This window comes from Nilaparvata lugens, chromosome 7 (assembly GCF_014356525.2).
Source record: "Nilaparvata lugens isolate BPH chromosome 7, ASM1435652v1, whole genome shotgun sequence".
In the NCBI taxonomy this organism is placed as follows: domain Eukaryota; kingdom Metazoa; phylum Arthropoda; class Insecta; order Hemiptera; family Delphacidae; genus Nilaparvata; species Nilaparvata lugens.
In genome coordinates, this window is record NC_052510.1 from 64,192,522 (window position 1) to 64,219,386 (window position 26,865).

Below are 26,865 nucleotides of genomic sequence, written 5' to 3' on the forward strand. Positions count from 1 at the left end.
AAGCGGTAAGATTCCTCTGAGCGGTAATTAATTTTCCAACATTTGAATACACTGCAAAATAAAAAATATTTTTAGCCAACAGAATAATATTGATACACTGATTAAAAAACAGATTCTAAGCCAACAAAGTGATGAATATACTCTACAAATATAAAGTTGGCACAGTAGGCTACACAAATCAATACACAGTTTTGGTTAATTCAAATTTAATTGCTATTATACACAGCACAAAAAGAAAATCGGAACAATTTATTTATTTCATTTAATTTCATCCACTGACCTCCTACAGAAGGGGTATATGGATTTGTCAAATTTATACAACAAGAAAAAGTGAGCTCTTAATCCTCCAATTTGGGGTTTGTAATATTTTTTGAAATGTATGAATTCAGGGCAACTTTCTTGTATTTATAGAATACAATTATAGTACCCTTAAAAAATTAATAAAACAAGAATACAAATTGTAGCTACTAGTTTCGGTGATTACACCATCGTCAGATTATAAAAATATTTACTGAACTCCTCCACCGAATATGAACCAATAGACAAAGACAGCAGCTTCGTTCTCAATTGAATTCTGAATTTCCTTCCTGATAATTCTTCTAAGTGGGATGGTAACTGGTTGTACATTCGAATACCTGGGCTCCGTACACCTCGTTCATACATGCTACATCCTCTCTCAAGTTACTTCTGTATCTGGTCGAGTATCTAAGAAATGCTTCACCTGTTTTTCACTTTTTGTGTAGTTGAGAAGTTGATATTGTGGTAATTATTCATATTAAATGAAAAAAAAACTATGAAATTGTCAAAAAACCACAGATTTATTGATACTTAGTAAAACCGGTTTTAGGTTAATACACCATTGTCAATCTCTGATAAACAAAAACTCTTAGGGCCGGTTTCCGAGCTTGGGATTTAGCTAAGTCTAAAGGTGCGTACAGATATACGCGCCGCGAACATGAGCAATTCACTTTTAATCAGCTGATGCCAAGCTTTTTATATCTGTATCTTACCGTTTCTGTAAAAATAGATATAGTCAGCTGATTAAAAGTGAATTGCTCATGTTCGCGGCGCGTATATCTGTACGCACCTTTAGACTTTAAACAGCTGGAGTCAGAAAATTGGCTTTCCAAAATGGGGCGTAGTCGCAGTCATTTTCATAGTCACTTTTGAATTAAATTTTGAAAAACTTGAAAATTGAACAGAAAATAGTGTAAAGTTTCAGCTATTTTGAATTATTTAGGAATGTCTAATTTAGTCAAGGAAAAACGTTTCCAATTATAGAAATGAGAAAATAAAAACTACGACTACTGTTATAAAAGCTGCGACTACGCCCCGTTTCGGAAAGCCAATTTTCTGACTCCATCTGTTTAAAGTCTAGGACTTAGCTGAATCCCGAGCTCGGAAACCGGCCCTTAGTGTTTTAGTTTATCAGGGATTGACAATGGTGTAATAACTGAAACCGGTCTTTCCAACTATCAATAAATCTGTGGTTTTTTGACAATTTCATAGTCTTTTCCATTCAATACTTCACCTGTATTAAATTCTTGTATATGTTTTTATGGAGTAGATTGTTTCAAAAATATATCTGCTTGGGAGTGGAAGAATTTCAAGATCTCTGAAGTAGGGCCGACAACTTGTTCGTATTGATTCCCCAATCATCACCCTTCATCACCCTCAAGGCCCACTTCTGTAATCTGAACAGCTCCTACACAACACTAGAATTTCCCCAAACAACAATTCCGTAGATTAGGAGTGAGTGGAACAGAGAGAAATAAACACTTCTAAAGGTGCGTACAGATTTACGCGCCGAGAACATGAGCAATTCACTTTTAATCAGCTGACTATATCTGTATTTTTACAGAAACGGTAAGATACAGATATAAAAAGCTTGGCATCAGCTGATTAAAAGTGAATTGCTCATGTTCGCGGCGCGTATATCTGCACGCACCTTAAAGGCCATTCCACACAGCACGTGGCGTGCGTGGCTGGACGCACGCCACGTTAGCCACATGCCAATTCACACCGCCACGCCTGTTGCGATGCTATACCGGCCACGTTTCCCGTCAGTATGCAGGAAGATGTCAACTCCGACGGTCCCGTGGTGTGAATCTGGATTTTCTTGTGGCTTACCTTGGTTTGATGACTCCAGCAGCAGCAGCAGTAGTAGTGATAATGAGCTGGTTTTATTGTATTCGGTGACAGCACGGGACCTGTATTCTCTGTACAACTCTGATGTGGAGTCCCAAATCACTGGACGAGTACAGACCTCTTCAATAAGCTGCTCCATATCAAACTCAGAAAAGAAGAGCCATTTTTAAATAAAAAACCACTACAAAACCAGTAGATACAACAGAGAAGCATGTGTGTTGGACAGCCGTTCTAAGTGAACTGTCTGTTTCCACGTGGTCTAGTATACGTTTTGCGCATGCTCGGACCAAAACGTGGCCGGACACGTTTGAAAAGATCGCTCAGAGAGCGAACGGTAGCCACGCGTGGCTAGTATAGCAAGAGTTGCCGCGTGGCCGTGGCTGCTATGTGAATTGCTTCATTTGATTAGCTGGGAAGCGATGTTTTGAAAAGTAGCTAGCGTGCGTCCAGCCACGCACGCCAAGTGCTGTGTGGAATGGCCTTAAGAACTGTCGAATCCAAGGTAGCTTTAAGATTTCTCAGAACAAAAATTGCGGAGTCAAGTTTGTTGTCTAGTCTCAATGAGACTAGCTTTATACTATCAACATTGGTCGAATTATTTATAAGGAATGTTGACACTAAGAAGTGAATCTCACACTATAGTGAGGTCCACGTTATAATGGCAGTGGAAAAAGATAGGAGAGCAACGTTGTCGATCAACGCTCTCTTGTCAATGCCTTCTATAGACGGTAGCTGATACAGGTTTATTGATGTAATATTAACTGTTCACTCTCGTTTAAAACAATCAGTTATATTTTTCAATAATTCCAAAATGAATTTTCACAATTAAGATGAGATATACTGTTAATTAATTATTAATTCTATATTGTTATAAGAAGATCTGGCAACAGAGCAAAGCAAGGAAGAGATATCCGCTATCCGCTTTGTTGAATGATAGACGAGGATAGCAATACCATTGATAATCAAACACTGCCATTATAACGTGGACCTCACTATAGGAACAATATAGGAAAGGTTTTAAGATCAAACTCTTTCTAAAATAAATTTCTATTTTTATTTTACAATCAACATTAAGGTACTAATACTTATTTTCTAGTATAGACACTGAACACTCTTTAAAATTAAAAAGGAAAAGAAGCAGCTGACCGAGATTTGAAGCAAATATTCATTTCTTTCAAAAATATTCATCACGAAATTCCTTTCCCAACTGCTTCCTGTATAGATCGGTAACCATCAGACCTGAAAAAATTATGAAATGAATTAATTTTATGATATTAGCCCCCATGAAATTTGATCTATAATACGAGGGTAGGCTGATAAGTAGCCTAATGCACAAATGCTTGTATAGTGAGGTCCAATTTATGATGGTAGTGGAGAAAGATAGGAGAACAACGTTGCCGATCCTCTGTCTTGTCAATGCATTCTATAGACGGTAGCTGATACAGGTTTATTGATGTAATATTAACTGTTCATTCACATTTGAAATAATCAATTATATTTCATTATGCAAGTAATTATATTTTTCAATAATTCAATAATGATTTTTCATAATTAAGATTACATATTCTGTTAATTAATTATCAATATTCTACTTTGTTAAAAGACGATCTGGCAAGTTAGCAAAGCAAGAAATAGATTGCGCTATTCTATCCGCTTTGTTGAATGATAGACAAAGATAGCAATACCATTGCTGATATAAACCTGCTATATTTTATTTATTGCTATATTTTATTAAGCAAGAAATTATATTTTTCAATAATTTCATAATGAATTCACCTATTTAAGATGAAATATTTTGTTAATTAATTATTAATTCTGCATTGTTAAAAGACGATCTGGCAACAGAGCAAAGCGAGAAAGAGATAGCGTTGCCGATTCTCTGTCTTGCCACTGCCTTCTATAGAGGATGACTGTTTCCGGTTGTAATATTAGCCGGTTGTTCATTCTTGTTTAAAATAATCAATGCTATTGTATTCAAGAAAAAAATATTTCAACGGTTAAATAATACATTTCCATAATTGAGAGTAAATGTTTTGTTAATTAATTGTATTTTTTCATAGTTAAAAACGATTTGGTAAAGTTACGGAGCTAGGAAAGGATCTCGCTATCCGCTTTGTTGAATGATAGACAAGGATAGCAACACCAATGTTCATCAAATACTGCCATTATAACGTGGTGGACCTCACTGTACAACAATGATCAAGGACAGAATAAATTGGAGCTCAGATATTGAATCACTGGAATTTACTGAGGCCCGTAAGCAGATACTCGGTTTAAACGGAGAAATGTCAGCTGTTCGATTAAACCCCGTATGAAACACATTATTATGAATGCAACCATATCTACAAGTAAACGTGGTTTAGCGTGAAACATAGATTGTGTATATGGCTCTAGGGGTACAACCACACTGAAAGCGGAGCGGAGTGTGGCGTGGCGTTGAGGAGCGTCATGAACATTGGCTCATATGAATAAAACCAGAGCAAATGCTAATGAGCAAGAGCATGGAGCATAAGGTTTTGCTCATGAGCAAAAGGTAGAAGCAAAAGCATTTGCTCATTTTTATATGAATAAGCTTTACCTTATACTCTTACCTTATGCTCCTGAACTCTGGAACGAATGCTCACGTATTTTAAAGATTTTTCATCAGCTGATTCGCTTTTGTAGCCTTACTTTGTTTTTAAAGCTCACGGAAGCGCTAAATATGCAAGTAGGGTGCACCGCTTGTGTTTGCGACGTCTGCTCTGTTTTCTATTTATGAATAGAGTTTTAGTTTTAGGTTAGTTGAGTTTAGAATTTTGAAATAATAGCGTGAAAAAATGTCATCTCTATAATAATCTTCAGCATATTCTTATAATATCAATAGCCTTCTTATAATCGTCTACACTCTCATCTTCTTAAATGCCTATTTCCTATTTGTGATGGCTATCTTTATATCAGGTAGCTATCTTTTGTATTTATTCTTTTGTAGGAACAATGGCGATATATATAATGGTTGAATCTAAAAAGAGTTTTATAGTTCTCAACTTTTGGTTGTGATCGTATCTGGTATAGTTTCCTCTTCCTCATACGAATTAGTTGAGCCATTTTACTATGAGCAAAAGGTGAAAAGCTGCTCTAGACTAAACTCACCTTTTTCGAAGCATTTGCTTCAAAAGTTGATCAAATGCTCTAGTTTATTCATACAATTTTGAGTATAAGTTTTTACTTTTGAGCAAATGCTCAAACTACTATTTAAAAGGTTTTGCTCACGTTTATTCATAGAAAATGAAGCAAATGCTCCATATTTTAGAAGTATAAGCAAATGCTCAACTTTATTCATATGGCCCATTGTGTTTCATACGTGGTTTAAACGAACAGCTGACATTTCTCCGTTTAAACCGAGTATCTGCATATAGCCCCAAGTCATTTAATTGAGAATGTGACAACAAATTACCTTTGGTGAGTTTATAAATTTGCGAAATCATTTCTGTTGATCGCTGCGTCAATGGTCGACCGCTAAGACCTCCCACTTCATGGACATGGGGACCTATCAGGCTGTCATCTCTCGCAATCGTTGTATTGCTTATCACCAGGCCATCAACACGACACTGCAACCACACAACATCAAATAATTAAATTAATCTGCGATAAGAGAAATAGTTAGAACAGTACCTATTATTTGAGAATTGAAACACATCTAACATGAAAATTCACATGTTCTTGTAAGGTTACAAGAACAGAAACTTGAATCTACTATACAAATGTAAACCCTTCTTCAAGTTTTGTTGATTCAAGTCTTCTTGATTAAAGTAGATGAACATGTTTCGCGTTTGGCTTCAACTTGAATCTTGAAGGAAATACATTTTCTCTATGATTGTATCTAGAATGGATAGCATAAGAAGATACCCCACGGTATAGAGCGTTAATGTTTCAAATTTCACTATTAACTAAAGCTGATAGTCCAAGTAGTTCTTTCTCATGGAGCTATGTAACGCTGGTAGACTCTCATACTGTGCCGTTCTTACAAATTCTTCCAGGAAGGGCCAAGCCACTTCAAGGGCCAAGCGTTTTCTTCAAGCGTTTTTTCACTTATGGCGGATGATTCGACAGGGCTTGAAGCTCTCCGATTGGCTAATTATCAGCTGATTCTCGAACGCCAACCCAATCAGCAAATCGGAGAGTTTTCTGCCCTGCCGAATCGTCCGCCGTCAGTGAAAAATGCCTGAAAAACGCTTCATGAGGCTTGGCCCTTATAATAGACAATATTCGACAGAAATCGGCTTGATTTAAAAAGAATCTACTTGAAAATAGGCAGGAACATAAACGACCTATACCACGACATATACTATCTTTTCTCTATGCTATCCTATTATATTAAGCGAGCAATTTCTGTATTTATAGAATTTATGTTTTACGGATATCGAAAACGCTCTAACGATTTTCACGAGATTTGGAACATAGTAGGTTTATTATATAAAGATTCGATTGCACTAGGTCTCATTCTTTGGAAAACTCGCTGAACGACATTAAAAGGATAATTCATCATTGGAAAACAGATGATAATTTCGTCGTCTCTCGTTAACAGAAGATGCGTGTGCCTGTGTGGGAGAGAGACAGAATTATATCCAGCTGTGTAATCATAATCAATCAGCAAGAAATTCCATCTAGCTAGACATTTTAATCTATTTGATCAACATAATCTGATTTGTTGACATGACATTCATGATAATCCTCCTAAACTAGAGTATATCATTATTTTCAAAGTTGATCATTATTTACAATTTCAAGTGATTAGTTAGTGTTATTTTGTTATTCAATTTGGTTTGTATATAATCTAAATTTTTTTTTCAAATGTTTGAACAGAAAATTGAACCTGAATTCAAGTGTATGGAACATAACCTGGGTACTTTCTGGACTATTTATAGTGTATAAATCAAAATTCGGTAAAGAAACAGTTTTGGGCTGTGCCTGTTAGTACTTCCCCAATCATTTTAAAGAATTGTGTTCGGTTTATCAAAAGTCAATAAATAAATAACGAGCGAAGCACGGTGCCCCGATATTTATCTAATAACTGAAATACATTCAAGAAAAGATTGCATTTCAACAGTATTGTATAACAATTAGAACATATTTTTGATAAAGTAGTCGTTAGGTCATGTCAGAGGCCCTGAAATTGATCAGTTGCGACCTGAAAACTCTGACACCAGACCTGAGCCAGCCAGGTCACTCGATATTATTATTTGAAATACGGCAGTAACAACACGGTAGTTTCCAATCAACTAAATCTGTAGATTGGTAAGTATGTGGACTACCCCTACAAACGCTACCAAGTCATCTAATGCCTGCTCCACACTTTCGCCAAGTTGCTGGCCAAGCTGGTAAGCTTGTCTTGCCATACACACTGCAATGTGACATTTGTGGATGCTACGCTAGCCACTCGCCTTCGCTCGACAAAAATCGGAGCGATGGCAAGCGAAGGTCAATGTAGGCGAGCACTGGCAAACCTCCCATCCACACTCTTGCGCTCGTCGTCATTTGTAACCATTGGGCAATAGTGTGGATGCGGTATAAAGGTTATAAACCATTAGCTGTAATGATGTCAATTCAACGGGACTACGGATTAATGTCAGCAAATAATTAGTAAAGGTTAATTAGTGTTATAGTTAGTAAAGACAAGCGAACACAGTAACAGACAGAGGAAAATTTTTCTGCCAAGTTGTTCAAATTTGCAACCCACACGACAGACGTCCGTCAGTCTACTATGTACGCTCATGTCTGCATGCAGACGTTACATTTTTTATCAGTCTGTCTGATGATATGTGCGTTGATCGTAAGATTTTAACAGACATCACTAAGCAGTGAATGACATCTGTTCGTTTAGCTACTTAGGACCGGTTCCGAGCTCGGGATTTAGCTAAGTTCTAGACTTTAAACAGCTGGAGTAAGAAAATTAACTTTCCAAAACGGGACATAGTCGCAGTTTTTATGACAATTTTTATTTTCTCATTTCTATAAATATCGGGGCACCAAGCTTCGCTCGTTATTTATATTTATTGATAAACAGAACACAATTCTCTAAAATGATCGTGTTTATATTTTTCAGCTGGCTATACGTCAGCTTATGAATTTCGGGGATGCGATATTTTGATTTTCCACAGAATCACTCGCTCACTTTTTACTATCCACAGACGACGAAAGTCTCAGCTGTTTCAGCCAAGGATGAATTATCCTTTTAATGTTGTTCAGCGAGTTTTCCCAAGGATGAGACCTAGTGCAATCGAATTTTTATATCATAAACCTACTATGTTCCAAATTTCGTGAAAATCGTTAGAGCCGTTTTTGAGATCCGTTGAACATAATAACCAGATAACCAGATATAAAAATATAAACAGATATACAGAAATTGCTCGCTTAATATAATAGGATCGGAAACGTTTTTCCTTGACGAAATTAAACATTTCAAAATATCTGAAACTTTACACTTTTCATCTTTATTCTATTTTGTGTTCAATTTTTTAGTTTTTCGGAATTTAATTTAAAAATCGTTAGTCGTTTTACTATGACTACGCCCCGTTTCTGAAAGCCAATTTTCTGACTCCAGCTGTTTAAAGTCTAGAATTTAGCTGAATCCCGAGCTCGGAAAACGGCCCTTAGAGTATATCGGGTAATTTTTCAATGTATGGTCACAATCCAATCATTAATTAAAATTCAAAGTGATTAAATTTATGGAATGACTTCAATTTATTGTTCAAATCACCAAATGAATCAACATCTAATAGGGCCGGTTGCACAAAAGCTTGTTCAATTCTAACCGTGATTAAATGCCACGAGAACGAAGAGGAGAAGCCTTCTTTTCAAAATAGCTATCGGCTATTCTCTATAGAAGGCAGTGACAAGGCAGAGAATCAGCATCTTTCTCTACTGCCATTATGATATGGACCTCACTATAGGAATAGAAGAAAGAGAGATAGATAGAAGTATACAATAATTGAAAAGAGATAACCTATTACCTTTTTGTCTTGGAGCACTTGAACAATATCTGTGACTTCTTGTGAAGACAGATCTGGCGCCAGTTTTAATAGGAGCAGCGGTCGGGGTTCGAATCCCAAACTGTCTCTGGCTTTCACTAGTTCTGACAACAGCGCTCTCAACTGTTCCTTCTCTTGCCAGTCTCTTAGGCCGGGGGTGTTGGGGCTGAAAAAACGAAAGAAATGTATTTTTCAAAGAGATAGAATGCCAGAATAAATAAATTGTGATGATGAAAATATGGATTGGAACAGAAATATGAACAAAATGTTGCTTATAAAGGTGCGTACATACTTACGCGCCATGAACACGCGCCTTTCACTTTTCATCAGCTACGCCAATCATATGTCGTACTTTATTGTTGCTGAACAAATACAGTTATAATCAGCTAAATGAAAAATGAATCATGGCGCTAAATTCTGTAGTTCGGTTCGGTATGTGTGGACGTACCTTTAGATTGGCGTGGAATTCATAAAAAACATAACAATACCTTAAATTTAATAATCCTGTGTAGAAAAGGATACTTTAAATAGTAAAATGGTACGAGCTTAATTGTACTCATTATTGTGCTCTGTTTGTTGAATTGTGTATTTTGTGTTACACATCATGTAGGCTACCCTGTATTTCTAGATTACATGACAAGCTTATGCGTTTTGAAATTTAGCTCTTGGATAAGAACATAAAAATATGAACCAATACCTAAGCTGAACCTCTTTATGAAAAGCAATGAATGACTGGGAAAACCAGGCGTGATTTGAGGACTGTTCCAAAATCCATTAAGTAAGTGCATAAAATATAATTATGTCAGTTTACTCTCGAAAACTCCGGCACTCAAAAGTGAGCGTGCGAGGAGCTTGATTGTCGGGTTCGGTGACGACATCCAAGCTCCTTGCACGCTGGCTTCAACGAGTCTCCCCGACAGTCAATCCCCTTCTGGTTAGAAGGGGACTGGTTGTCGGGACCGTAAACGACAACCAAGCTCTTTGCACGCCCACGATAACCAAGCTCTTCTCTCAGTAGCTCGGCTGACGCCGTCAATCAATCTCCTCGAAAGTGGTTTTAAAAGGAGCTCGGCTGACAGGGAGCTTGGTTGGCGCGTTCCTCCCAGAAACATGGCCACCTCACTCGACACTCCCGCCAAGTGCTAGAGGTGTAATTAGTTTTTGCAAGCAAAAACGTAGATAATTGGATCAGCCAGGCTGAGTGAGTATGAATAATCCCATTATAACTTATGTGAATTATATTTTCACTGTTGTGTGTGAACCCAGCTTAAATCGTCTCTCAGCTCCAAGAACAGACTTTAGATTTTTTGTTAATTCAACAATTTCTCAAATATTTATCGCATCCTACAGATGCCAATTACTGATATATAGCAATTATTCAAATGCTAATGAATTAATAATTATTATTAAACGAAAATCCAAATTAAATGCTGTAATTCACCCCGAAGACTTCAGTCAGACTTTGTCAGTATGGTGTAAGGGTAAGCATTCCTGACCGGCAATTATGAGGAACTGGGTTCGATTCCCGGGCTGACAAATAATTTTTGAATAGTAGAGCTCATAGAATTTCCATCTAGCTGTTCACCCTGTTGTCAATATTTGCAGAAGCAGAAGTCTTCGGGGTGAATTACAGCATTTAATTTGGATTTTCGTTTAATAATAATTATTTATTGCATAATCTTAAATTATATTTATTTACCTTGAAATATTGATGACAAGATAGTCAGCTAAATGTCCAAACTTCTGCACTCCTTTGACGTAGTCCTCAATCGGCGCAGGAGAAGTCTTATTTTTTCCCAAATTTACACCGATAATTCCTTTGTAATTATTCGACCGCAACGTTTGTAATCTATCGTGAACTACATCGAAGCCTTCACTATTGAAGCCGTACCTGAAACAATTGAATTTAAAAAAGTCTGTGAGCGTTGCAACATTTTCAGACTGATTGTTTGGTGTAAAAATAATTATGGACATGACTTATTTGGACTATTTGAGACAAAATTAGAATAGAATAGAATTTATTATTGTCATTAAACACATAGTGCAATAGACAAAGTTATCAGGAATCAAACGATTCATCCCAATACAATAATATTAATTTTGTCACACAGACAAATACAATATGATGCAATACAGATATTACACACATCACACTAAGCTGGAACAAAACATATGACTTCTACAGGGTGTCTAATAAGTCACTCCCTATTTTTATACAACTGTAATTTCTTTACTTATGAACAAATTTTGTTAGAACTACATTTGTTAGATAGAGCACTCCTTGAGGTTGTGTTTAACACCAATTTTCATTTGTTTCAGTTTAAAAATGCCCCCTCTCTTGACTGGGGAAGAACGAGCCAAAACAGCAGCTCGTTATGAGTTCTGGGGATCTGTGGTGCGAGTACAAAGGTGGTGGAGGGCTGAACGAGGGATCCATGCAAAACTGGATTTCAAATTTCCATTTAAAATTATTAACAACAGGGAGTGTCGCAGATGCAAGATGATCAGGAAGACCATCAACGTCAAGGACAGCAGAGAATGTTGACAGAGTTCGTGAAATGTTCATGAGGAGCCCTAAGAAACCACTGCGTCAAGGATCTCATGAAAGTGGTCTTTCACGTTACTCTGTTGCAACGATTCTTAAGAAAGATGTCAGTGTTTTTGCATCCAGTGTTGCATGGATCCCTCGTTCAGCCCTCCAACACCTTTGTACTCGCACCACAGATCCCCAGAACTCATAACGAGCTGCTATTTTGGCTCGTTCTTCCCCAGTCAAGAGAGGGGGCATTTTTAAACAGAAACAAATGAAAATTGGTGTTAAACACAACCTCAAGGAGTGCTCTATCTAACAAATGTAATGTAGTTCTAACAAAATTGGTTCATAAATAAAGAAATTATAGCTGTATAAAAATAGGGAGTGACTTAGACACCCTATATACATGAATAATAAATATATATAGCCTATACATACATTTGAACAGTATAGAAATCATGAAAATAAAGGCTCTCCATACTCAGATCATGCCATTCTTGAATTGAATGAAGTGGTTTGACTTTCAGTAAATTGTAAATTATAGTTTTAAATTTTCTAAAAGTAACATTTATAGCATCTAATGGTTACTTATTCTTGTGATGTGACTATGAAATTAAGAAATAGAATAAGTTTTGGGCACTATCTGTTGCTGTGTGAATATGCATTTAGGAGTTGGAGTTTACTTTTTAATGGCAATAATATGCTGGTATTATTTAGAATTATCTGATAATTTGTAATTGGATAACGGTATATAAAGCTGTATCCATTGGACTTCCTGAAAGCAACAGAAACTTGACGTACTGAAATTGCCTACCCAGGCATCATGGCAGCCACATGAAAATTTTACAGCACTGCCACTAAACCTGGGAGATGGATCCCTGAAAGTTCAGCCTTTACCTAACATGTACAGAGTTATAAAAATAGTGTAACTCAATTCTGGAACGATCCTCGTTTCATAAAGAAAAGATAGAAGATATAAGATGGTAGGCCTACATAGAAGATATCCCATGGTATAAGGACCGTTTGTGTTCCGAATTTTACGTTATGTCAAGCCAAATATTGTCAACTATTGTTGATTATTTTGTTCTTGAGGTGAAGGTTTGTGAACGGCACAGTATGAGTACTACAGACACTATAGAATAGTCACAGTAGGTATGAGACAACGTTAGTAGACAAAAGGTTGATCACTCACAGGTGTAAGATTCAAAGTGGTGGGGGAACGCCAGCGTGACGTCACGTGTGGTAAAAATGTGATAGAGTAACCACACTTAGCATACAGTTTATTCACTGTATCTTCAAATACATCGTCGTTTAATCCCCTCAAGATTGACCTAGAACTTAAAAATTCTCCATATTTATAGCGAATGAATCACCGATTCTAATGATGTTGTTCAATATTTCAAGTTCATTCAACTTGTATGAATAAAATAAAATTAAAAGTCTTTCAAGAATCTAAAAACGTGAGACGAAAAAGTTAATAAGCTGGGAAAGCGTTAGTGGACAACGTTATACTATTATAATTTCAGATTAAAGCCATAAAAAATCTTACATAAAAATCTAAACCGATCCCGATAAATTTCATTCATATAAATGCACTGAACACATGCTGGTATCGAGCACAGTCATGTTCTACTAGAAGCAAAATATCTCATCCCCGAAATTCACAAGCTGATGTACAGCCAAACTACAAAATAATATAAACACGACCGAGAAGATGAAAAAACCTTAAGGGTTTGAAAGGGAAGGTTAGGAGGTAGGTTTTTTACTTTTATATGGCAAAATGCTTGTATTATTTAAATGTTTTGATAATTATTGTAAAGAAAGCTTACATGTCGGAAAATGTTTGTGTTATATAATTTGACTATACGTCACCGTATGATTTTCAAGAATGCGATATTTTGCCTACTCTGTACTACAGCCTACGTCATGACTACAGTTCCCCCACTCCAATTGCATTTCAACTAAAATACTATAGATGAGTGACCAACCTACTGTCTACTAACTTTGGGTATGAGAGACTACCAGCGTCACATTGCTTCACGGAAAAAACTGTCGTGGACTATCGGCTTGAACAAACAATGAAATTTAGAACATAAACGTCTTATACTGTCATGGGATATCCTCTTTTGCTATCCTTTCTTTAAGGTTGTACCTACTGATATCAACCACAAGCTCGGTACAGACTTGAGCACCACTAGCACGAGCATTTTGCTTTTCATCAGCTGATGATGTGCTTATCCTGTTATATTAAGCGAGCAATTTCTGTATGTCTGTTTATATTTTTATATCTTGTTGTCTGGTTATTTATGTTCAACGGATCTCGAAAACGGCTCTAACGATTCTCACGAAATTTGGAACATAGTAGGTTTATGATATAAAAATTCGATTGCACTAGGTCTCATCCTTGGAAAAACTCGCTGAACGACATTAAAAGGATAATAATTCATCCTTGGCTGAAACAGCTGAGACTTTCGTCGTCTGTGGATAGCAAAAAAGTGAGTGAGTGAGCGAGTGACTATGAAAAATCAAAATATCGCATCCCCGAATTCACGTATAGCCAGCTGTAAAATATTAACACGATCATTTTAGAGAATTGTGTTCTGTTTATCAATAGATAAACATAACGAGCGAAGCTCGGTGCCCCGATATTATAACTTAATTCTGGAACAATCCCAGTACAACTAGCATTAGAGACCATTAGCCGAATTGAGAGAATTAATTTGAAAACATTCTCCACCAACCTATTAATAATAGCATGGTTGTCGGAGAGTCGGAAGACGCGCGGCTTCGGATTACCGGGCTGCGACAGAGGAGTGACGGATCCGATCTCGACAAATCCGAATCCGACCTGCGCTAGTCCGACCACTGCTTCGGCGTGCTTGTCGAAGCCAGCTGCAACACCAACCGGATTACTAAACGACAAGTGCCAAACCCGGCTTAACTGAAATGCAATAAGCAAATGCAACAAACTAAACACAACTAATCTACACAATAGGTTCAACATGCAGTGAAACAAAAAGGGAAAAAACTAAATCAATATGTTGTTGTGTGTAAGAGGAGAATAAATTATGTGAAAAGTAGCTTAACTGAAACGCATAAGCAAATGCAACATAAATGAACACAAAATAATCCACACAATAGGTTCAAAATGCAGTAAAACTAAAACGGAAAAAATCGGTATCATTATGTTGTGTGTACGAGGAGAATAAATATGTGAACATAACTTAACTGTAAAGCATAAGCAAATGTAACAAACTAGACACAATTAATCTATACAAAAATGCAGTGAAACAAAAAGGAAAAACTAAAACATTATGTTGTATGATAGAGAAAATATAGTATGAGAAGATATCCCTTGTATAGGGTAATTATTTTCAAAATTACACTGTTAACTCAAGCCGATAGTCCTATAGTCCGAGAGATATTACTTTTAACATGAAGAGGGGAAGCCGATTTGTGGTTGCACAGTTTGTAGCTTGGACAGAGTGAGTGTAGAGTGATGTAGTGGAGTAAGCATGCTGGATGCTGACACTAAAGTAGGCAAAATGTTGTTAGGTAGTGCCAGTCATTAGTCAAGGAGAGAGAGAGAGAGAGAGAGAGAGAGAGAGAGAGAGAGAGAGAGAGATGACCCTGATGGGATCGGGCTGGTGCTTGAGACCCTTAGGCCGGTTACAGAGCTCGACCGACCGTCAGTGCGTACGTCTTGTCTTTTCTATAGAGATTCCATGTATCCGTACAGAGCAGGACTGACGGCACGCACGCGCACGGTCAGGACAATGCGTTTTATACAGCGTATGAATACCATCGGTCGAGCTCGTGCGCATCCGTTCCATCGGTCGACTGTTGCGCTATTGAAACAAATAGAATCTTTCAGAGCTGTACTGATCAGTAGCACGATCGCAACATAACCAATGTGCTGACACCTCTGCCCGACAATCAGCTGATATTGAATTGAATAGCATAATGAATGAATTCAATTAATAGTGTCATATTTGAATTCAGAGTTTTTCTATATATTTCTTCAATCATTTCTAATTTTTTTTTTTTGAAAAAAAAAACATAAATATTATTGATATTATCTACATTTAATTGATCCGTATAGCTTAAAGTGACTGCAAGTATTCCCAATGGTGATACAAGCTCGAAATAACTCATCAAAATTTCTGATGGAGATTCTGAGGTAGTTGAAAAATGTATCTTCACCCCAAGCAATGATGTATATAATGGTACTAAATTCCCTTTGAAATGCTCTTTGGGCGACCATCGGGTGAACTTGATATCTACGTCTTTCAATCTTTCGTTTACGCAGATAATAAGCTGCAATTAAACAATCTGTAAAGGCGTCCATTTTGTGAGTCAGAAAAACTGATGTATGGTCAGGATGGTGCATACGCACTGACGGTCGGTCGAGCTCTGTAACCGGCCTTAGGGGCATGGTCCTCACAGGCTGATCTCTTTTGGAATTCGTTCTGGCTCCCGTATCAGGAAGTACTAGATCTACCAGCCACTGGCGCTGGCTCTCATGGTGAAGGGAAAATGCCAACCAAGGGGAACCATAGCACACGGATAACTTTGTGACTCCGTCCCTGGAAGTAGCCTAGCCAATAGCAGTATGGCAGGGTGAAGGCTCCAGACTATGGGAGGTTCTGGCTTGACCGAGTCCCCAGAACTCTCCCTCCATCTCGGGGTACAGTGAAGTATATGGTGGAGTTTCGGAGACACCAGACTATGGGAACATGGGTACCTCCGTCTGTAGAAGTAGAAGACATGTGGAGCCCTCGGGAGACCAGACCTAGGGACTTAGACTGTGGGAATTGGGTACGCCTCCGTCTGTAGAAGTAGAAGACATGTGGAGCCCTCGGGAGACCAGACCTAGGGACCCAGACTGTGCGAATTGGTTACGCCTCCGTCTCTGGAAGTAGAATCATAGCATGTCGAAAAATCCTCTCTCTGATCCTTCTTTCCGAAACGCTCGCGCCCCCTTTTAGGCGCCTGCGTGGTGGACGTGCAAATGCTAACCGTGCAGACGTATACAATGGGAACCACGAATATTTCCCTGGTCTGTAAACGAGATAGAGGACACGTCCGGGCTTGCCCAGCCCACGTACCGCCGGAACTGTAAAGTGGTGGTTCCACTCAATGCAGGCTAAACTCCTCCGTGATTCTCGCCTACCGACTTGGCAGTGCCGCCGGGTAGTAGATCGCGTGTCACACCTTACGGGATATGCTAAACGCAGGTACCCAATTGGAGGTGTGACGTTAACGTGTGGTGACGCGGACAGAACCATATCTTAGAGAGAGAGCCGTGTAAAAAGTAAGATCTCTCGGACTTCAGCAGTTGTTTTTCGAAAAGGTATGTGACGCTGGTAGTCTCTCAAACTGTGCCGTTCTTACACTCTCATCGGTCAAAACAGTAATAATAGACAGAAATCGACATGAGTTGAAACAATTCAGCTTGAAATTTGAACATCAACGACCTATACCATGGAATATCTTCTTATGCTAATATTTTATCTATTTTATCCATAACACAACAAATCTATACTAGTAGTTCTGTAAACAGTAGACCTCACGCAGTATTCTAATCCACAAGTACCTGATTGAAACTATAGACCTTATGGAAATACAGCAATAGACTGGCTTCTCCACACAACTGTGTAATCACTTGTCAGCTGATTTATGATGAATAATTCTATAGTCTGATTTTTACTCTAATACTGGCGTATGAAGGAGACTCCTTTTTCCTTTTATATTATCCTTGAAATGCAAAATTTCCAAAAACCTTGTATATACGTCGACGTGCAATTAAAAAAGGAACATACCTGTCAAATTTCATGAAAATCTATTACCGCGTTTCGCCGTAAATGCGCAACATATAAACATTAAGAGAAATGCCAAACCGTCGACTTGAATCTTAGACCTCATTTCACTCGGTCAATTATAACTTTTTGAATAATGAAATATAATTTATTGTTTTAAACAAGAATTAACAGTTAATATTAAATAAGATATATCGGTATCAGCTATCCTTCATAGTAATATTCATAAGGCTTTTATTGGTGGGGAGTCCCTGAAGCCGTTAGAATGTCAAACCTCCCCCGGGACCGACAGTTTACCGTGCCAATCCGATAATACGGGAATGACCTGCCCATATACTCTGGTACCAGCTATCTCTAAACCTAGCGCCGCAGTGCAGGATGGTTTCTCACAGCTTGGCGTTGTTGTCATTTGAGATGGGTGTCTGGCTTGGAAGTGTTTCGGCCGCATTGCAGGATGACTGTTAACGGTTGCCGGAAGATCAACAGCTGGGTTTTTTCGTTACATTTCGTGATAGAGAAATCCTGATTGCAGATTCGTTCTGAGACCCCAAGTTTAGCCTGAATGCTAGACCCCAAGTTTAGCCTGAAGGCTCAGCATGTCAACTATGTCTTTAAATAATTAAAAATCAACATGAAAAGTCATAATATGGTAGTACACCACGTTTCTGGAAACTTTTTACTAGTGACTGGAGTTATTATTGATTATAGGTAACACAAAAATCAAAATAATCGTGAGAAAGAAAACTGCTGATGAACGCGAATAAGACCGCCACTCCATTGTTCTATTGTCTCGGCTGCTTGGCTGAGCCTGGCTGGAGGGATCAAATAACCGACTGGATTGATCTTTCGTCTGTCCGCTAGGCGGAACTACGCCGACCATTGCTGGAAAGAAGATGTTACTGCGGCCGCTCGCATTCCCTCCCTCCAACGCTGCTATTATTTGCTGTCTCAGCGCCTTGTCCGAGTCAGACAAGCATCCAGCCTGCACTGCGAAGCTAGCTTAAAGGAGGCAGTGGCAAGACAGAGAATCTGCCATGCTGTTCTCAAATATCTCCCCTGCCATTATAATGTGGACCTCACTAAACAGAAAACATTTTAATTCAGTAGAATACTCACCAACTCGGCTGGATCCTTGTATTTACTTTGTGGCAACAGTTGGTACTTTGAAACAAATACTGCCAACTTATGAGAAAGTTCTGGGTCTAATTTATGTACTAACGGCAGCAGAACATTTTCGTAATATTTCTCATTTCCTTTGTAAATACTGACGGCTGAGAATGCAGTGAATCCACCAGTGCACACAATTAGCATCTGTTTCAGCTTTTTCTGTAACATAAAATAGAAAAATAATATAATAACTATATAATAAACTAGAAGGTGAACCGTGCTTCGCAAAGGTCTCATTAAAATTTTGACAAACTGGAAACTAGATGTACTGAAATTCAATTCAATTTATTATTTGTCACAGGCTAAACTATGGTAAGCATAGACATTAGTCACGTACATTAAAACATTCATATACAAAGTTGGATAAATTTTGAAAATGGTGAAAATATAATATTTAAAAACTAATAAATAATATGTCAGTTACAGCTCATACTTATATAGAAACAGTCATCAATCAGATCTGGAAACATGAACATTACACTCGAAAGTAACACTAAATCTTGAAGAATTTAAAATAGGTCTATAACCATCCTCGGTAAATTAAGGTTCAACTCACACTTAAGCGTCTCAGGTCGAGAAGAGGCTCGACTCTAGTCGAGAGCATGTGTTTTCAAATGTTGACGTCGCGGAGACTATAGTGAGGTCCATGTTATAATAGCAGTGGATGAAAATAGAAGAATAGCGATGCCGATTCTCTGCATTAATTAATTATATTTCTACACTGTCAAAAACATAATTGGCATCGGTTTGGACTTGGAAAAGGATAGTACCACCGGCTTTGTCGAATGATAGACAAGGATAGCAAAACCAAAGTTGATCAAATACTGTCATTATAACGTGGACCTCACTATAGAATCGACTGGTCTGAGTGTCACCATTTGAAAACACATGCTCTCAACTAGAGTCGAGTCTCTTCACGACCTGAGTCGCGTAAGTGTGAGTTGAGCCTTAGAATCAATATGCAAAATTTCAAGTTGATTAGTCCAGTAGTTCAGACGTGATGATACTTCATTCGTGAATTTCCTATCCCGTACATGTTTAAGACAATTCTTTCCTTTATGATATTATAGATAGATTATAGATTAATTTGGAAATAAGTGAGTTCATCAAATTAACAACAAAAACGTGAATGAACTTTGAAATCTAGTAAATAAACAAAAAGGTTTTGTTATGTTGTGAGATTAATTATAAATAAATTAATCCCAATAGTTGTCGAACGAAAAAAGCTTAGCACTCATTTTTAAAGCATCAATTTATGAGCAATTAAGAAGTGATTGAACTTCCTGAAACAATGTAATGAATTCAAGAAGAGAATGGGGAAGACATAAAAATAATCAATTATTCACAATTTAACATAAATAATTCTCATCAGTTGAGCATTTTTAATTGATTTTGAGGAATGTGTCTTGTGCTAAATGGCTATAAAAATTTTACTACTTCAAGAACGGTCAAAATTTTATCAAAAAAGGAACCTTTGTATAAAATTTATTTGTGGTATATGATTCTCAAATACTAAAGATAAAATTAATAAACAGATGAACTGACTTGAAGATTGGATGAGATTATTTGTTTTCGCAGTTTGATGAAAAAATTAATAAATTACCCAAGATTCAGATTGGAAGCTATCTTCTGTTTTTCTGTGAAGCCTTTAGATGTCGAAACCATCACAGGTTTACATGAGCTATCAATATGAAATAATGTGTTTAAAGAGTCTGTGTAATGAGAGAATAATCTCATACAGTGGGATCCACGTTATAATGGCAGTAGAGAAAGATAGGACAACAGTGTTCCCATTCTCTGCCTGTCACTGCCTTCTACAGAAGATAGCTGACAATACTACAGTATATATCTGATGTTAAAATAATCAATTATATTTTATTTATTGAAAAAATATCTTTGAAATGATTAAACAATACATTTTCATGATTGAGAATAGATATTTTGTTGATTAATTACATTTCTACAAACGATCTGGCAACGTTGCAGATCTAGAAAGGGATAGCGCTATCTGCTTTGTCGAATGATAGACAAGGATAGCACCACCAATGTTAATCAAGTACTGCCATTATAACGACCTCACTATAGAAAGAGAATAGGGAGATAAGAATTTTAAAGCTTTTTTTATTAGTTCAAGTCACCATAACTCAGAAAATTAAGATAGGTACGTGACCATTCAGATTTATAGGACAGATAATTGAAAATCCTATTCTAATGTTTTCTATTAGAACAGACATACTTATAAAAATATATGAACGAGATCTTTGTAATCAGTTGAAGCGTACATAAACCAGACATTTGAGAAATGTGATCAATTTGAAATAGAGAAATAGTTATTTGTATGATGATAAAACAGTATCTGAAGTTATTTGTATATCTAGAGTTAAAAGTACAGCTTTTTCTCCCTGAGGGGAAACGTTGTTAGCTGAGGGTAGCATTTTCCCCAAGGGAGGAAGAGCACTTTTCACTTGTGATGTGTACACATTTTTCCTCCACCTACATTAATTTATAAAAATTGAAACAAAATTGACAATCATACTCATATTCTTAGGCACTCCAAGGACCGCTTTCCGAGCTCGGGATTTAGCTAAGTTCTAGACTTTAAACAGCTAGAGTCAGAAAATTGGCTTTCCAAAACGGGGCGTAGTCGCAGTCCACGTTTAAATAAAAATTCGAAAAACTATAAAATTGAACACAAAATAAAATAAAGAAAAAATAGTGTAAAATTTCAGCTATTTTGAACTATTTAGGAAGTTTCATTTCGTCAAGGAAAAACGTTTTCAATTATAGAAATGAGAAAGTAAAGATTATCATAAAACTGCGATATCGCACCGTTTCTGAAAACCAATTTTCTGACTGCAGCTGTTTGAAGTCTAGAACTTAGCTAAATCCCGAGCTCGGAAACCGGTTCGAAATGCAAAAATCCGAAACAAGAATGTGAAATCAAATAAACAGGAAGCAATGCAAGTAATAATTTTCTGACTCCAGCTGTTTAAAGTCTAGAACTTAGCTAAATCCCGAGCTCGGAAACCGGTTCGAAATGCAAAAATCCGAAACAAGAATGTGAAATCAAATAAACAGGAAGCAATGCAAGTAATAATTTTCTGACTCCAGCTGTTTAAAGTCTAGAACTTAGCTAAATCCCGAGCTCGGAAACCGGTTCGAAATGCGAAAATCCGAAACAAGAATATGAAATCAAATAAAAGGAAGCAATGCAAGTAATAATTGACAAAGGTCAATAATTGAGATGGGCAATATTTCAGGACAATAATTGAGAAGGCCAATTATTGTAGCTTCTGTGACTGGTGATATGAAGAACAAGGAAATAAATCGATAAATCTCGAATTTAGACTCACTTACCACTGTCACTTCAATTTGTTTGGCCTTGTTCATGATTCAATCAATCGGTTGGTCAATTTTTCAATCAATCTATCGACATCGCATCATTGCTAATAATTGAGCCAATCTCTAGGAATTGAGGACCTGAAATAGAATAAATGATACATGACAGTTTATGTTGACAGATTATGAATGCAAGACTGAAAATAATTGCTCTCCTAAATATGCATTAGTAATGTTCTATTCTAATCAACAGTAATTAATTTGATTGTATGAAGGAGATGTAGTGGTAATTCTCCATAATTGGAAGAATAAGACGTTGATGCTGTCAATACCTCTATATAGTGACATTATATATAGTGATGTCCACGATATAATGGCAGTGGAGAAATATAGAACAACGATGTCGATCCGTCTTATCAATGCCTTCTATAGACGGTAGCTGATACAGGTTTAATGATGTAATATTAACTGTTCATTCTCGTTTAAAATAATTGATTATATTTTATTAAGCAAGAAATTATATTTTTCAATGATTTCATAATGAATTTTCATAATCAAGATTAAATATTTTGTTAATTGATTATTAATTCTACATTGTTAAAAGACGATCTGGCAGCAGAGCAAAGCGAGAAAGAGATAGCGCTATCCGCTTTGTTGAATGATAGACAAGTATAGCAATACCATTGCTAATCAAACGCTGCCATTATAACGTGGACCTCACTATAGTCTGATGACTTCGTAGATTCAGTTCTTAAATCAGCAGTAAAACTCCTGGGATTTTTATTGACTTCAAATTAACATGGACAGGCGGCAGGCCACATCGATGGAGATTGCACCAGGCTGGCACGGGTAATCTACTTGCAGCGTAGACTCAAAGCCCTCCTCAGCAAAAAAGATTTGGTGATGGTGTACTTCGCCCTTTTCAATTCCCATCTTTTGTATGGACTCCTGCTATGGGAGCATGCGGCGAGTCGCAAGAATGTGCTGATGCTCCAGAAGAAAGCACTTTGTGCTTTGACCAGTGTTTTTTCCATGTTGAAATATACTGACTGACGCGATCTATCCAGAAATTTCCTGGTCTTTGATCGAGAGATAGGATATTGGATATGTTCAAAGAATAATAAGCTTCCAAATGAGCTTCATTGAAGCATAATTATTATTCAACGAAAATCCCAATTAACTGCTGTAGCTTGAATATATATGAATTAATAATTATTAGTCCTATATTTGAATAAATGCAACTTCCAATTTATTTACATCTGTAGAGAGATTTATTGATCCAATGCCATAAAGTGATCACCACAGTGGGGTATCGTGAGCACTGTAGGCAAATCTTTTTTTTGAGCTGGGCATACGTGTACTGTCGTCAACCAGTAATACCTTATACCTTATACCATCTTCTTCATCCATTACCCACACTTGTGGGATCGATGGCGTCATTTCACAAAATACTAATTTATCAATATGGCAGCGATCAAGATAAAGCACTCTTATAGCATCTAAGGCCTTGCTCTTAGACTTACTGGCAAGTTAGCCAAATAGTATTTGAGACAGGTCATCGTTTAAAAATTCCTGTACATCATAATAAGCCCTGGCTCTCAAAAAACCGGTCACAACCCTCTCGAACTTGCTGGTATCCAACTGCTTCACTCCTGTTGAAGTAGCGGAGAGCTGCACTCCTGTAGCATACCCGCGATCTCTGGAGGCGCACCCTGGGTATGTCAAACAGCACTCGATGCCTGGTGTTATGGTGATGTACATCAGTCCGAGTCAACAGATTTTGTTGAATCTTCTTGAGGCAGAGAAGAAGGAAGTGGCTGACTACTGTTAGGATACCCAGCCTAACAAATTGGGCTTGCAATGTGCATGATGTTCGCTTGCAATTATAATCCTAGCAGCTTCAGTATGTCGACAACCTTGGCTGAATGATCCCACATGAGTAGACCATGGGAGATATGGCAGTGGAAAAGTGCATGATACACCATGACCAGATATGCCTCTGTCACCTGTCCCCTCAGCTTGAGCAACAGAAAACAGATTCGGGACAGTCTCCCAGACACCTGTTGGATGTGGCTAGCCCAGCTGAGTTTTGAATCCAATACAAAGCCCAACAGCTTCACCAGTTCCTGATCTTCAGGCAGACTTCGCGACAAGCTGCAGATGATATTTTGCGTCTTACTCTCGTTCAGTTGGAAGCGATTGACATGGAACCATGAAGTTGAAGACCGCAGATGCTCCGCTGACATCTCCAACACCCGCTGAAGGTCAATGCCAGATGACAGCAATGATGTATCATCAGCGAAGAGATGATACTGTCCAGTGAATACTGTCAAGTCTGCTACATTTCAAGGACACCAAGGACAGTCATAGAGCTGATCTTCATGCACAAATCACAAGGAGGAGACTTGGCATTGATATACCACGCTGCACAACCAACAAGAGAAAGGACTCCTTTCCTATATTTGCACTGCACCTGTAGGGCTACATCGACCTGCACCGTTAAATTGTCGGTCCCGACTGAAGTATGGCAGTCGTAAACCACGCAGCAGAACAAACAAGAGAAAGGAATCCTCCCCTATCTTAGCACTGCGCCTACTCAACGACCTGCATCGTTAAACTGTCGGTCCCGGAGCACTGCGCCTACACAGCGACATGAATCGTTAAACTGTCGGTCCCGGCTGAAGTATGACAGTCGTAAGGTCCATTAACGAATTTAATGATATATTCAGGCGAGGTGGAACTTCCGTCAGGGACTCCCCACCAATAAAAGCTATACGAATATTATTATTATTAACGACCTGTCTGTTAGTGTGAAGAACTTGCAGGGTATTGCTTTAAAAAATTGAGTTGAAATCTGGCTGAAGTGAAATTCATTTTACTCAGTGGCGGAATATTTTGATGCACACAAGGATAGTATAGTTTGACCTGCCATCTTGCTTATTTTTAAAGCTATCCAGTAAACTAGTCATAGATGTAGGAGGAATTAAGGAATATCTATTAATAATAATTCATCAACTTATATAATTGAGTGAACTGAATTTTTCTATCTATCACATCAACATCGGTTGTGAAACACTGTCTTTGTAGACCATGGAATACTGATTTGGTTGGGACAAGTTTAGCAATAATTTAGGCTAACAGCTTATAAAAGAAGGTTTCAAAGTGGAAGCCTCTTATTCTCTCAAATACCTACTATATTAATTGTTCCACAGGTTTAATGGTGTGCACTTCCAAATCATCTTTGCTTTTGCTACATGAGTAATTTTGAAACTTGTGCGAGGAGATAACATGTTTACGGCTATCACCGTTTATAGTATTAATATTATAGTTAGCTATTAATAATAAACCACATATTTATTAATGTCAATATGCCTATTTCCCCTTGTGTGATGAGAGAAGCCTATATAGCCTACCTATTCTGGAGGTCCTCTGACAGATTTTTCTTTGAATATGAGAGAACTGTAAAAACATTATATGAAGATTGCTTATGGTGAGAATTTCCCATTCCAGGGGGTTTACAATAAGCTTAATCTAACGGAATCTGAGACTATCCTGACAAACTATTCTTCATTCTCATCTGCTTGCAAACATATAAGTACTATGTACTTTATTTCAAGAAATAGACTGGTGAATCTAATTTATGAGTTGAGAATTAGAAATTCAACAAATGATCTCAAGTTTATTAATCTCCAATGATCTCCAAGTTTATTAGCAATTGCAGATTTTAAGCTTAGAAAAACCAGTCAAGTCAAGCTATAACTTAATTGTGTTTTAGTATCAAAATTAAACTAAAATTCTTGATTTGTTTATATAATAGCTTGTAAAATTGCCTCCCGGTGGTTCAAAACTCACCTAAAACTGTAGGTTTATTCATATCTCACTATCATTCTCCTCATTACCTACACACAAGCTCAGAGATCATGTGGGCATCACCCTCAGAAAAATAGCTATTACATCTTAGTTGAAACATTTACTAATGTTCAATGTTTCTTTATTCTGTTAAAATATGATATTTACAAATGTTTGAAGTAACCTAAAAGTTGTACTCACGCAAGCCGATTGAGAAGAATGTAAAATGAAGATCTCCTTCCAACTGATAATGTTTGTTATGTAATCTATGTCTAATAATAAACTCAAAGAATTGTTATGATACTTTGTCTGAGAATTAAGAGAAGTGAAATGAATAAAATGCTTTGAAATACTGAGTAAAATTTGTGAGCATTCAACGAGCAACGAGCATCTGAATCTGAATTAAATTTCTGTCTGCTGCAATCAAAACAGAACAGCCTCTTGGGAGATGATCTTAATTATATAGTCAGCTGTGCCTAATTTTGGCGTACAAATTTGAATCATCGGTTATGCCTTGACTGTTGTTTTGAAGGAAAAACATTGACTATTATTTCTACTAACAGTAGAAATGTCTCATGTAATTTTCAATATTTCATCATTAAAGGAATTGGAAGGTTTGTAATAATTTTTTACTGATTTGAAAGGATTGTAAGCAGAAATAGTCTTAAAAATCTGATTAGAAATTGAAAAATGTTGGCTATTATTTTTATTTAACATGGTGATCTACACTATAAACTTCAATACTACTTAATTGAATAAATTAGGTTTTTAAAAGGTTATTTGTGTGACCTCCTTCAACTACGGTAATTTAAAAGATAGATTTTAGAGAGAAATATTATTTTTAAAAACCCAATAGAAAATGAGAAACGCTGACTAGGTATTATGCTTATTAAAAATAACAATGTATACTGTAAACTTTAATATGACTTCATTGAAGAAATTAAAAAGTTTGTGTGACCTACAAATTTAAAATGATTGTAAATAGATTTCTCAAAAATCCTAT

The 26,865-nt window shown here is 37.1% G+C and overlaps 1 protein-coding gene across 1 annotated transcript; it reads right to left on the reverse strand.

Moving 5' to 3' along the window:
- Positions 1 to 3,335: 3,335 nt before the first annotated feature.
- LOC111062619 (dihydroorotate dehydrogenase (quinone), mitochondrial-like) lies at positions 3,336 to 26,283 on the reverse strand. The gene is made up of 8 exons (XM_039432024.1): positions 26,064 to 26,283; positions 22,032 to 22,154; positions 18,624 to 18,833; positions 14,430 to 14,629; positions 10,855 to 11,046; positions 9,138 to 9,321; positions 5,527 to 5,735; positions 3,336 to 3,387 (listed from the first exon to the last, which is right to left on the reverse strand). Exons 2-8 carry the CDS (start codon positions 22,062 to 22,064, stop codon positions 3,336 to 3,338), a joined length of 1,080 nt encoding a protein of 359 aa, XP_039287958.1. The 5' UTR covers positions 22,065 to 22,154; positions 26,064 to 26,283.
- Between the last annotated feature and the right edge of the window lie 582 nt (positions 26,284 to 26,865).

Excerpts from the sequence above, each read along its gene's own strand:
- LOC111062619 (XM_039432024.1), bottom strand. The coding sequence starts at position 22,064 with ATGAACAAGGCCAAACAAATTGAAGTGACAGTG. Across the intron at positions 14,630-18,623 it reads ACAAGGATCCAGCCGAGTTG|TTAAGCCGGGTTTGGCACTT; the intron begins GTGAGTATTCTA and ends ATTGCATTTCAG. Across the intron at positions 3,388-5,526 it reads GGGCTATATGCAGATACTCG|GTCTGATGGTTACCGATCTA; the intron begins GTTTAAACGGAG and ends TAATTTTTTCAG.